Source organism: Apis dorsata, unplaced genomic scaffold (genome assembly GCF_000469605.1).
Source record: "Apis dorsata unplaced genomic scaffold, Apis dorsata 1.3 scaffold_365, whole genome shotgun sequence".
Lineage (NCBI taxonomy): Eukaryota > Metazoa > Arthropoda > Insecta > Hymenoptera > Apidae > Apis > Apis dorsata.
In genome coordinates this window covers 14,062-28,844 of record NW_006263630.1, presented here as the reverse complement: position 1 = coordinate 28,844, position 14,783 = coordinate 14,062, and the positions used below count along the sequence as shown (strand labels likewise).

Here is a 14,783-nt window from a genome sequence, read left to right as displayed (position 1 = left end):
ATAATAATAATAATAATAATAATAATAATAATAATATTAATAATAATAATAATAATAATAATAGTAATAATAATAATAATTATGACAAATAAATTTGATGATAAAACAAACAAACAAATATAATTACCAAAATTTAACAATTTCTAATATTTTTTCTTATTTATAAAAAGAAAATATTTTATATTTTATATGAAATTATTTCACTCCACTCAATTATAATTATATTTCATTTAAATAAGCTACATTCAGCTGAAATGTGTAAAAATTTTATACAATACTAATATTCTACTTTATATATTACATTAAATATCATTCAAAATGTAATGATATAATTTTTAATTGAATTGTAAACTAAAATTATATAAATACATAATATTTTTAAATAGTAATATTGATATAATAATTTGAATGCATAATGTTTAAGATTTTATAAACATTAAATATATTTACTTAGAAAAAGTTTGTATTGAAAGTTCTTTTATTAAAAAAGAAAAAAATTATTTGAAATGAATTGAAAAGAAAAATGAAATCATTACTTTTTGAAAGATATACTTATTAACAATGACATTCATAGTGACAGTATTAGTTTCATTGGCCCTGGCACTTCAATCCTATAATCACTGCAATCTGTTTGTATCAGACTAGAATTTTTAAGCTGATATATATAGCAGCTAAATTGCAAATTACTATAGGAATTTATTATTTTCTTTAATTCATTTATATTATTAGATATTTACATATTCGCACATAGCTAACATATGATCTGAAATAATGTGATTATAATTGGCTTGCTATTTTTTTTTTTTTTTTTTTTTAGATGAAAGGTTAAGTATATTTCATCAAATACTGATGTAAAAAATTAAATATTGTTTTGTTTGTATTTATTTCATATATTTTTAATAATATCATCCTATACTTTTGTTAAATTTTGTTTATTTAAAAAAATAAAAAGATTTCAAATATTCAACAGTTTCGTGATTATATGGAACAAAGTTATTAATATGTAATTTTTTAAAGTGAGCTTTAATGTATTTTTTCACTTTTTTATTTAGGATAAAAATTATTATTCATAGTTTGCTGCCTCATTTAGTATATTATAATACGTGATATAAAGTATCACAAATATTTATTATATAGCACCATTCCAAGCTATTATATTAAACTTATTTCATTTGAAATAGGTACATTCAATACTTTTTTAATGTATTATTTCTTGAAACTCAATACTGTTAACGTTTTTATAACAGAATTATAAAATTATGCAAAGAAAAATTAAATATATTGGCACTTAAGTTATTTGATGAACTTAAGAATAATTATTATTATGTTGTAATGCGAGGCAGCTTTTCAATAAAAATATAAAATGTATAGTCTCTATTTGTTTGTGTAATTTAGCAATTTAAGTACAAATATACTTCTATAGTTATGAGATGTAATTTAAGGAAATATGTATATCAGAACGATATATTAATTTTTAAAACATGAAAATGCTTTAAAATAAATCTCTATATATGTTTATATCAGGTATTCATTACTAAAATATGTTGTAAGTTTACCTTAATTAAGTAATGAACTAATAATTTTTTATAATTATAGGACAATTTGAAAAGTGTATATTACATATATCTTAAAAACATTTAAATGCTACTAAAAATAAAATCAAAGTACTAAATAAAGTACTTACAATACAATAAAGTAAATTATCATAAAAAAAAAATTTTTTTAAGTCAGGAATGATATATGGAATATTCTGTTTAGTCAAATTAAATAAATACTGTTACTACAATAGCGAAACAAATTAAAAATGCCGCTACTAAAACGAATAAATATAAGAATTATACAGTAATTATAAACTATTCTTCCATATTGTTTGTATGGAAAATGAAATTAAAATAGCAGCATTTTATATGGAAAAAACATACTGCAAAATTTATGAGTTGATTAATCTGGGCTGTTGATTGACGAAGATGCAACAGGTACAAATTGTTCTAAAATTTGGCCCATTGTTTGTTGTAACATTGCTTGTTTCTCTTCTAAGGCAACAACCTATTTATAATTTGATTTAATTAATAATTATAATTTAAAAAAATATATTAAATATTATAAATTGATATGTTCATATAACAAATAATTTAATTTAGTTAGTTAACATATTGAATGCCATGAAAATCACCAATGATTATTCCACAACTTGTTGTATGGGAGATTACTTTTAATAATATAAAATATAATTATATTTCAATTATTATGTAAATTCAACTTAATGTTGTAAATAATATTTTACTATATTATATATAATATCACATAACAATAAATTCATGATTGTTATGAATTGCCTTGGGCAAATCATATAATATTCATATAATATGAAGTGCAGCATTCAACATATTAATAATTTTATAGTTTTTAGTTTAGTTAATAATTTTAAACAATTTTTAATACATTTACCCTTTCTAATAATTGATTATAAAGTGCAAATGGAACATAAGTAGGAGGCGTTCCAGGAGTAGTTGAAGTTTGTTCAAGATGTGGAAATGAATCAGATTTCTGATTTTGACTTTTATCCTTTTGTTTACTTTCTTCGCTTTCTGCTTCTAATTTATTAATACAATCGGCGACATTCGTTGTCGTTAATACTCTGAATTAAAATTAAAAACATAAGTTAATTAAAAAATATACTAAATCTATTAAAATATTCAAGTTTGTTTTGTTTATATTATATATGTTATATATTGTATTATTTAATAATTGTAATATTATTTATATTGTATATTGCATATTATATTGTATTGTCTATTGTTTTTTGCATTAATTTAAAAAAAAATGATTTTTATTATTTTTACAATTTTGATTTTTATTAAAACGATTATTATTTTACCGTGAACAAGGACGTTCTTTTTTTTCTTCAGATTTATCAACACGATCTACTGATACAATTTTTCTCCTTTCCAATTGATTTAATTTTAATTCTTCTACCTAGAAATAATAATATAAAAAATTATGAGTTTATATAATTAAAGAAATAATATCTATTATTATAATTATTATTATAAAATCTATCTGTAAATGAATTTATTAATAAAATAGAAATATAATATTGATAAATTTAAAAATAAAATATATTAAATTACCCAAGGAGCTCTTCTTCTTGCTTTTACAGCTAATCCTTCAGGTTCTTCTTCTCGTAATTGTTCTAACATAGTATCTGCATTACCATTTGCTAAACTATCTTCCTATATTATATAAATAATATATTATATATTTTAAGAAATACAAATATTTTAAATGGTGATTAATATATGTATTAGATATTAAACTAGTGCCAAAAACACTAACAGGTGTTGTAGTAATTGTTGGTCCGGCAGCGTGACGTCTTAAACGTTGTGAAGAAGGTGGTCGTCGGTGGGGTGCTTTAGCTCTAGAAGCTGTTAAATGCGAAAGCGGTGCTCCTTCTCCTCGTTCTACCCCATCTAACTCTTCACCCAAAGCTATATTTGTATTTCCATTACCATTATTAGTTCCCGCATCACCTACGAGACGTTTTAAATTCGATGTAGCTGAATATCCACCTATATTTTTCCTTTCTCCACTATTTCCTCCAATTCCTGAAGAAGTTGATGTTGTAGAAGATACGCCTGTTGATATTGTTTTTTTAGTTATATCTATGGTAAAAATATCTCACCAGTTAAAAAAAAAATAAATATCTTACATATGATTTTCATAATAAAAATTTTCATAATTTTAGATAGTTAAAAAGAAGAGATCAAATACCTGTAGGTACATCTTTTACATCCAAAGTTTTTTTAATGTGTGTTTTTCCATTCTTCTTTACCTGATGAGAATGTTTTGAAACAGACTTAATAGGAGCTTTAAGTTTTTGTTCATGATCTTGGTGATCAGGTAGAACATTTAATACTTCAACAAAATTATCAGGAAATAAACCTACTTGACCATTTAATTCTCCTACCCACCAACCCTACAAATAATTTCATATTTATGACATAAATATATTCATATTTTTTTAACTTAATTCATAACAAATGCATATAAATTGTATTTAAATAATCGTACCTTATCAGAGGCATTTGTAGATAGAAGAGTTATTATATCTCCTTCATTTAATGTTAATTCATCTACATTAACAGCTTCATAAGGAAAAAGTACTTTGCACAATTTTCTACTCTCTTGATCTTTGTGTTTGTCAGATTCTTCATAAACTGGAGGAGATACAAAATTTGAAGGAAAGACACCCACTCTACCTTTAAGCCTACCTCTCCACCATCCCTCTTCTATTTCACCCAAAAATTCTATAGAATCTTGTGGTACTAAAGTTAATTCATCTTTATTACAAGGTTCATAACTAAAAAGAACTTTACAAAATCGTCTTCTAGATCCTCCATTTTTTAAGGAAATATCTTCAGATTTGGCATTAGCAGCTCCTTCATTTATTCCACTTCCTGTACTTCCAACTGTTCCACTTGAAATAGGTTCTAATACCTATATTTGAATATAACTATTATTTAATATATATAATTTATATAAATATTTGTTTTATACTGAATATTTAAATAAATTTTATTTTTTATGTATTATATTGATAGCATAATTATAATATTATAAATATTAAAAGAAAATTAAATACATAAAAAATTACATACTTTGACAAAGTTATCAGGAAACATGCCACGTTTATCTCTTAAAGTGCCTTCCCACCAACCACCTAACATCACTTTAATTTCTGTAATAATATCTCCCTTTTTCAAAGTTAATTCATCAGGTTCTTGTGCTTCATAGTTATATTCTACAATTGCCTCCATATTTTTATATTAACAGTAACTTTTTAACACATGAATATCACAACCTTATATCTGTAAAAAATATACAATTTATATTAGAAACATTTAAAATAATTATAATTTATATGTTATGTATAAATTGAGCACGTAAATGATGAATAAATGACAACACGAAGATTTTAAATAAAGTCACTTTTCTCGAATAAAAATTTGATAGATTAATTTATTTACATGAGCAATTCAGAATAAAATTTTTAATCGTTTTCCTTGTAGCGAGTTCGTATTATAAACGAACAAATTATTCTCCGCGAAAAAACAGATTGAACACAGAATGTAACATACGTATGAGTTAAGACAAATTGCGCGTTTGTAAAAGTCATTTGTTCCTCATACATCCTCCACCTTTCATGTCACTACACGTACTTATTATACTCATTTTATTATAATATCTAAGAAATATGACGTTGTAAACTGAAAATTTAGGCGTATCCCATATTCGGTTAACAGCTCAATATATCTGTCATCGCGGCCATTTTGGACTCCAAGCTCAAGTGAACTTCAAGATGCAATTTGTGTGTAAGGTGCGCATGCTAACCTATCGCTGACTCAAAGAACGCGCCAAACAATTCATGATTCATTTTTACTATATATATGTGAAGTTCGTCAATGAATATTATTTTATGAGATATTCAAGATTATACGAATACGTTGATAATTCACAAAAGACATTATTAATTGAATTATGATTATTATTTTATATGTAATTATCATTGATTTAAATATATACATAGTTTTGAAAGATGTAGGTTACCTACCGTTATCACAGTTAGTATCAAACATTTATATATATTTTAAGAAAAACGTTCTTCTAGTTATGACTTATTGTTTAATTTCAAGCGGTTGATTCATACTTATCGAGTACCTCCTATAATAAAGACTCTCACGTATCGAATATGCGCAGAGCATACAAAGTTTTCTGTATATCTAACGTTTTGAGCGATTCTTAATGAGGTCAATTTATAAAACATTTCGTAGTAATATTATTTGATATATCACATAAAAATCTGATTTCAATTAAATTTTTTAATAATTAATATTATAATAAAATATTAAATATAATATTTGATAATGATAATTGAGAAAATATATTATTATTAATAAAAAGTATATATTTTATTTATAGCTTAATTAAACATCAAATTGAACAGATATTATAAACTCAAAATGTATATTTATAGCTGTATGTATATTTATATCGATCAAATTGTTCAAACAAAATATGTGGAATATTCTTATATTCTTAATATATAATATGTATGTGCAATGATAAGAAAAGCTGTTAATTTTATAATTAAATTATATTTATTATATTTATTATTTTTTTATTATATTTTTTAACATATTATGTAAAAAAAAATCATTATATGAATCCTATGACTATATATGTATTATATATATATAATCGTAGTTTACATTACCTTGAGTTTGATAAGATTTAAATAAAGATTGTGTTATTATCACTATCGTATGAGAATTGTAAATAATTGACTAAATATCTTATTATAAAATTGATTAAATCAATTTTAAAAATTAAAAAATGTATGAATAAAATTTACGCGGTTTATTAAATATTAAATATTTGCAGTATAAACGAAATATAATTAAAAATGAATCAAACGTAAAAGTCCATATAAGTGAAATGTCATCATTGTGACTTTATATCGTACAATTCAATGAATATTATTAATATTGATAAATACTATTAATTCTCATATAAATTCTCAATAATCATATAATCATATATTTTATATTTAACAATCTAACATTTTCAATAATACATTCCATGCAAATTTGCAATAGATGCAAATTGCATTAAAAATATGTATGTGCTCAATACAATAATATTATAATATTATTATCAATTTAAAATTGCAACATTATATTACAAATTGAATCTAAGATTTGCAAGAAAATGTAATTTATTAATTTTGCGTTTATATATCGTATGTATAGGTTAATTTTTATCTGACAATTTCTTTTGATAATAGATTATTATGATTCTTTAAATCTATGAATTTATTTTATGCAAAAAATAAAATATTTTTGTTTCAACCAATTTTCATTAGCCAAGTTAACTTTTAATATATTAACTAAGATACTTACAAAAAATCAAATATATAATCAAATATATAAAAATAATCAAATATCATGTTTTGTGATGTTTATATATAAGTATATATATTATCAATTTCTTTATATTCTTCTTTATCATTTTTAATATATAAAAACAAAATGAAAAGAAAATTAATTAAAATGACAAACATTAAAAATTAAAAACTTGAAAGAAATCTTGTAAGATAGATATATTTTATTATCTAATTGTGTGAGTTTCTCTTTATTTTTTTTTTTTATAAGATATATTGATATTATAAGATATTTAAAAAAAGAATATATATATAGTTTCTTATGATATTTTTCAAATTATCATAAAAAATTCAATTCTTATATAACTTATTTAAATATAGCATCAATTTTGAGAATTATGAACAATTTATCATCATGAATATTAATGTAAACATATGATTTCTTATATGATTTCCTATATTATACATATATTCATGTACATTGTAGCTTTAGAAATATGAATCTTTCAAATTCTTCAGTGTGTGCATTGTTTCTTTGCATTAAGTTTTAAACAAAGGCACATAATTGAATGTTTTTTGTCAAAATAGAAATTAAATTAAAATTCTGCGTTGAAATAAAATATTATAACATCAATTTAGTAGATTGAAACATAAAAAAATTTAAGAAAAAAGAGATTAATAAAATAATTTTTAAGGAGAAAATGAAAATTTTATCTTAATGATTAAAATTTGAGGATAACAAAAGTAACAATTTTTGATTGATTAAAACAGATTTTTTTAAGAATAATAAAACAATATTCTACAAAAGATCGAACAAATGAAACACAGCCGAACCATTTAATCATCCGTTCGTCCATGATCGAATTTAACGATAATGTATAATGAGAATTCCTTTACATTCTTGATCGCTTATGCAATAAGGAAAATTAATTTTGACATACATGACAAATTTCTCATTAATTTAGAAATTTGTGACAATCGTTATTTCTTTCGATTATTTATCCATAAAATAACGTACTTACAATTAATCTTAAATTTTCATTTTTTTCTATCTCTTGCTACATTCCTTTTCTCTCATAATTTCTTTATTTTATTCTCTCTTCCTTTAATCGTTGATGATTATAATGAAGGCTTTATTTCGTTCTTGTCAGCATAAACGAAGAGGAGGAATATATTGGTCTTACATCAAGCAATGACCGTATATCTATTTAACTACAGAAGTATTGTGCGATACTTGCAGTCAGTGATTAGTAATGAATCAATGCATCACTCTAAAATATATTATATAATTCTATTATTTGTATATATGAATATCTTCACTATATCGCATAATAATACAATTCTGGTCTCAAACGAATTGTATTTAATATTATCCAGCATTATTCCTTCTCATCATTGTCTGCATGCGAACAAAAACGATCAACTACGATCAAAAATGCATTCGCATGTTCGAATGAAGCGATGATACACCTGACTTCTTGGTATCTTTTCATATATTATTTTAATTATTAATTCTATAATCAAATCCATCAGGTGTGTCCATAATGATTATCAAAGCGCATTAATCAAAAATTGATATTGCGTGATTTTGCATGTGATTTCATTGACGTATAGATAAATTTTGAAAACTTTGTATTAATATTTTGTGCAAATGTTTAATCAATCGTAGAAACAAACGTCGTTAATTTCGATAATTATAATAATTAATAAATATTCATTTTACATTTGGTACATTCCAAATCATTCAATCGATTTAATAATTTCTTTTTTTTAATTAAATTTATTTTAAATCTGATATTAGATTCAAAGTAATTTTATGATAAAGAGAATTTTATTAATTAATTATTATTTAAATTGGCATTATGCAATTATTATTTAAATTAAATGCTTAATAATAATTTAATTATAATAGTAATTATATATTGATTGGATTAAATTTTCTTTAATTGCAATAATCAAATATTTTAATCTTAATCGTATTAAACATTGCTCATCACTATAATGAATTAAATTAATTATATAATAAAGGCTACATTATATCTGTATATCAAGAAATCTCAATGCAGTTAAAATGCACGCATGCTTCTCCGATAGTGGAAAAGCGATGGTCCTCCGTTAATAGTTGGTAATCTTCTTTATCTTCTTGCACGTATACCGTAAATATAATAGCAAATATGATTGCGCTTAAATGCTTCTCATGTGAATGAGATTATATATTTAAAGCAACAGAAAAATGTTGTATATCAACATCAATATCTGTTTTTTTTAGGCCTTATATGAACATTAAGTGAGTTTATCTAAATGTTTGTACTGCTCGTGTTATTCGATCGCTGCGTATATGTATTTATGTAAATTAATGTAAAATAATTATAAACATAAAATTAAATAAATTTTTGTCTATGTTTTTTCCGCATTGAACTTAATTGGCTATTTATATATTTTCATTGCCATGAAAAACATGCTTGAACTTCGAAATAACGATTTTTTGAAGGATCAGTGATTAATTTAAGTGAAATTTACGAGTAAAAATTGTGTGCAAAATTATTGCTAACAAGCAAATTGTAACATGATATATTTTATAATACGATCGAGTTTAAAATTTTATAAAATGTTTCTTGCACCATATTTCGCTGGTTACGAACGTTATACATCTATCGTAAATTTATTAATGTGCTTCAGCCTCTTTAATTTCCATATTATTAATAATTATTACAAAGCTTATTTGAAGTTTTTCACGTTTCTTTTCCACGTAAGGAACGTTAATGACCCATGGAATATCGCCAGAATATTATTTTCTTTTTATCTAAACAGTCATACAGTAATTTCAATATTTATCACTTTCAAGTTATTCCCGACGATTTACAATAATGAATCACGTCAGGTGTTGATCGTGTGTATGTGCAAATAGTATAACTCGAAATTACTTCATTGCTTCATTGCAATTGTAAATAGACATCTATCGTATAATATTAAAGATAATTTAAGTAACTGTTTCGATTAACGTTAAAAATGAAATTTCAGCTTGTTAATACATCACATTGAAATTGTCAAAACGTCAGAGCATACGTTTATGTAAAGTACAAGTCTCTCTTTTCAGCAATAATGCTTAGCATATATAATATAATTGTGCTGTTGTTATGTATATACGATTTGCATTGCTCTACTTGTAATAATGCTCGTGTAATAATCGTACATTGACACGCAAACGTGGTAGAATTACGTCCAATGAATTGTATCAGTTGTTCGTCGATTGAAAATCATTAGAGAGAACGAAGGTGCAAAATTCACGACAATATTTGCAATGTTTCTTAGAATATTCGTGATGAGTGTCATTTTAGATAGTTATATCATAGACGTACACACGTAATATCTATTTTTCTACCCTTGTTTCTCCTAGATGCCATTTATAATACTTCACAAATTCGTTCGCATTATAGGGTAAACTCTGCTTAGTTTACGATACTTTTTCATTTATCTCTGATACGAAGTTAAAATTTAAAAATCGTTTTATATACATAGTAACTAATTTTTTTATTATCTGAAGCATTTAATTAGTGATCGTTAATTATCATATGCTATAAATATGTCTTTCGATCACTTCATTCAGTCTCGATGTAATTTTCAAATAAATTAAAATGAAAATAATTAATTTAACTTAATATATTATTTAATATTAATTTAAATTAATATAAGTTCTGTTGATGTTTAAATTATTTTATTAGGAAAAAACACAAATTATTAATATTTCTGTTTATAACACTTCAATAATTAATAATAATAGTTTTCGTGTTAGAATTTGCTCACTTGTAATAATTAAATATCTAATTATTACAAAATTATTAATCATTGAACGAAATTTCTTTATTTCTTGAAATAATTTTTTAAATATCTATTCCAAAAAAATTTAAGGGAAAAATAAAATAGATCGAAGAACAGTTCATATAAAAAAAGCTCATATATACATATAAATATAAATATTATAAAGATATAAAAGAAAAAATGATTTAAATGAATTGAATGTAATTTATGTGACATTCATTGTCTATACTAGAAATGTTAAATATTAAAATTAGTTCTACGATGGATATCCAAGTCATTCTTCAAAACAATTAATAATAATATAAATATATAGCAATATAAATATAAGTTTATAACTTAATAATAATATCTATATAATATATAGAATATATAATAATATTATATAATAATATAATAATAATATAATAAATGATATGATAATTCAGAAATATAATTTAATATTATATTTTTTAAAATTAAATATACTTAATAAATATTTGTTAATCTATTATTCGGCTATTAACAATTGTTAGAAAAATCCTAAAATTATCATCGACTTACCAGAGTTTACCCCATATTTACATATAGAAATGACGCACTTTTCTCCTTACTTATTTTTTCTTGTGCGCAATCACGAAAGATAAAATCCTGTCCGCAATGAATACTTCGTATTTACTAATAGTCGAAGCATCGTCTTAATTCTCATAATTATAGAAACTAACATGCATTTGTGCATCTCCAAGATTCACCGGGGGTAACAGAGACTGAGACTGAGACGTGAGATGGTGATTGCTTCATAACAATATTATTGGCTCCTTCCCTTTCTGAAGCATCGAACAAACTAGCCTGAAATCAAAAATTGCATTTATTTTAACAATATATATGCATCAAAAAATCAAGCAAAAAAGTTAATTTAAGTTAATTTAATTTAATTTTGTTTTTATAATCAATAAACATTCGATCATATTGATAAATTTTTATGAATTAATCATTAATTTTTTTTATCGTTTATATTAAATATAGAAATTCAGTTTTAAAAATTTATTTACTATTCATTTTTTTTAGTATTTAGAAACTTCGAAGTACGATATACAGTTTAAAAAATATTTTTTTGATATCTCGAACATTAGAATTGAAGAGTGGTTACGTGTATAGAAAAAAATTGTTTGTCATTTAAACAACAAATAATGTTTCTTAATATTTATTCGACGAGATAAGAATTTCTAATCATTTTTTATGAATCATCGATAAACCACACGACGTAAAACACGTTAATTCGTTTTAAAAATTACAATCGAATACATTTTGCATGTACGATAAGAGATATATGTATTTAAGAAAGATAACGATACCCGGCGTCCTCGCTGTTCTCGTATTCTTCTAGCTAAAGTGAGAAAAGCTTCTTCAATATTTATGTTCTCTTTACAAGATACTTCGAAGAAAGGCATGTCAAAACTTTCAGCTATTTTCTGCCCCCTTTCCGCATCAACAGCCCTATTTGTAGTAACGTCACATTTGTTTGCCGCCACTACTTTCACGACATCCGGAGAGGCATTCTACAAAGAAAAAAAGAACAAAGAATTTTTGTTCAATCGAAATTCAGGAATTTACGCTTTCATTTCTTTATTTTTATGGAATTTATATTTAATAAATTTATTAAACGAAATATTATCTCGTATTCTTACTTCTTGAATATTTCGTAGCCAGTAGGATAAATGATTGAAACTTTCTAAACTAGTGACGTCGTACATCAGAAGGATACCCATAGCACCACGATAATAAGCTGTTGTTAGCGCTCTAAATCGCTCTTGACCAGCAGTGTCCCTTAAGAAGTCGATAATATATTAATAATAGTAACAATTAATTATATATTAACAGTTAATATATGCAATGATTGTATTTTGCAGTAAATTATCATCATTATTATTATTAATATTATGTTATCAAGTATAGTATACTTGATAATTTAGTATTTGATATATGTGTATTTGATAGTATTTGATATATTTGTATCAATATATCACCAATTAATTATACCGTTTGAATTTGTAATCCTTGGAAATAAATATTTTTGATTCATATTAAATAATTAGATATTAATGCATTCATATTACAAAATATGTAGATAATATATAGATAGAAGATAGATAGAAATATATATTGAAAACAACTTGTTCGATTTTTTTTCCATTTCTCCGATTTGCAAAATCGATTGTAGTACTATTTCCATATTTATCATCATGCTAGATATTTTAAAGAGATAACTACGTATATTGGAAAATTGTGAGTATTTAAATAGAAATACTTGCATTAATAACATTTAATTACTTTGTAAAATAATAGAATTTTATTTATTTTTATTAATGGATTTTTTAAATATTTAAATATTCTAACTATACCTATAGTGAATAGAATATTTTCACGTTAATATGTAATACCATAGCTAATAATTATTCATAATAATTACTGATATATAGACTTTCATTTTATAATAAAGTTGTTAACACAGAAACTTGTATTTTATTTACAGAATATGAAAATGCAAATGTTTAGATTGAAAACAATTTGATGTATAAGAATTTAATATTTGTAAAAAGAATTGAAAATATAATGAAATCATAAATCCATAAATTTATCTATTTATGATCTAATTTATGATCTAATTTATTTATTTATGATCTAAACTAATTCAAAGTTAAAATCTAAATTAAAATCGATTGCATTAAATCGATTGCAGAAAATTAGATTATTTTAAAATATCTTATATATTTATAATTACATAAAAATATAAATATTTACACGTAATTCTATTTCATATTTATAATAAATGAAATATATAAAAATACAAAACTCACCAAATTTGAAGCTTAATTGGTGTTCCATCCAGATTAATTATTTTTTGTTTGAAATCGATACCTGTTGATTCATTATTTTTAAAACAAAACAAGACTTTTTTTTTAATAAATATGTAACGTTTATTAATTAAACATTACGTATATAAAACTATTTACGTATAACGTAACGATAAGAAGAAAATTCCTAAAATTTTGCGTTAATAACAATAGAAATAAAAAGAATAAACTTTAAAAATTTAATATTACATATTTTAACAATTCAATAAATTTAATTCTATTGTATAAATAACGAATATTATTGAAATTATATTTAAGATTTCTATCGAGAGAAAATTTCCTTGCAATCAGCTGATCGATGACGTTAAACATATATTTCTTTAAAACATCACCATATGGTAATAATTTTTTTCAATTAAAATTACTTCATTTGTAACTTCTTGTTTTATATTCAAGTATACATATACATGTACATGAATTAGTATTGCGTTTTTGACAGAACATAAAATTTGATAGGAAAAAAGAATATCATGAAACAAAACATCATCAGACTTTCGTATAACAAAGATATACATTTAGTGAATGTAATCAGTGAATACAATAGTAATTTTCGGTAATAAGATTGTATCTAAAACAACAATAATAATATATGCTTGTCAACAAGTTATAGTTGAAGGATCGAAATAACATCAATTGTATAATTTGTCACGATCCTTTTTTTTTTAATTAAAATTATTTCAATTTTCGACGAATGTTATCGTCAATTATATCAACGCGACTTAATCAATAGCGATTATTCAATAAAAACATTGTAAACAATTATTTACAACGATCCATCAGTTTATTAATTTTTAACTGTCAATGTATCGAATATGAAACGCAATATTCGAGGATTTCGACGATGCGTCTCACCTATCGTTGATATGTAAGTATCGTAGTAACGTTCGTCACAATAACGGTGCACGATACAAGTTTTCCCAACGTTCGAGTCACCCAACACCAGAACCTTGTAAGTGGCTGCGAAATCCAGCGCCATGTTTGCTTTCGGAGCTTTTGAACTGTTGTTGGGTTGACAAGAGAGTCGTCGGCCGGCGGTTGTTCTTTGGATACTTTGGGGGTGGAGGATCGATTCGAAGCCTGCGCCTTTCTACGCGCCGCTAAAGCTACTCTCACAATTGCAACTTTTCATCGAT

General features: G+C 23.6%; 1 protein-coding gene across 1 annotated transcript; it reads right to left on the bottom strand.

Moving 5' to 3' along the window:
- Positions 1 to 1,734: 1,734 nt before the first annotated feature.
- Positions 1,735 to 14,738, bottom strand: LOC102676291 (CD2-associated protein-like). Its single transcript, XM_006618603.2, has 13 exons — positions 14,503 to 14,738; positions 13,594 to 13,654; positions 12,424 to 12,562; positions 12,091 to 12,294; positions 11,474 to 11,584; positions 4,659 to 4,817; positions 4,072 to 4,497; positions 3,772 to 3,976; positions 3,337 to 3,662; positions 3,132 to 3,233; positions 2,879 to 2,976; positions 2,449 to 2,638; positions 1,735 to 2,046 (listed from the first exon to the last, which is right to left on the bottom strand). The coding sequence occupies exons 1-13, from the start codon at positions 14,624 to 14,626 to the stop codon at positions 1,942 to 1,944; spliced, it is 2,250 nt and encodes a 749-aa protein (XP_006618666.1). The 5' UTR covers positions 14,627 to 14,738; the 3' UTR covers positions 1,735 to 1,941.
- Between the last annotated feature and the right edge of the window lie 45 nt (positions 14,739 to 14,783).

What these genes read in the sequence shown, in the direction of transcription:
- LOC102676291 (XM_006618603.2), bottom strand. Translation starts at nt 14,626, where the DNA reads ATGGCGCTGGATTTCGCAGCCACTTACAAGGTTCTGGTGTTGGGTGAC. An exon ending in TACTTACATATCAACGATAG is followed by an intron (nt 13,655 to 14,502) that starts GTGAGACGCATC and finishes ATGAATCAACAG; the next exon opens with GTATCGATTTCAAACAAAAA. An exon ending in CTACAAATGCCTCTGATAAG is followed by an intron (nt 3,977 to 4,071) that starts GTACGATTATTT and finishes AATTATTTGTAG; the next exon opens with GGTTGGTGGGTAGGAGAATT.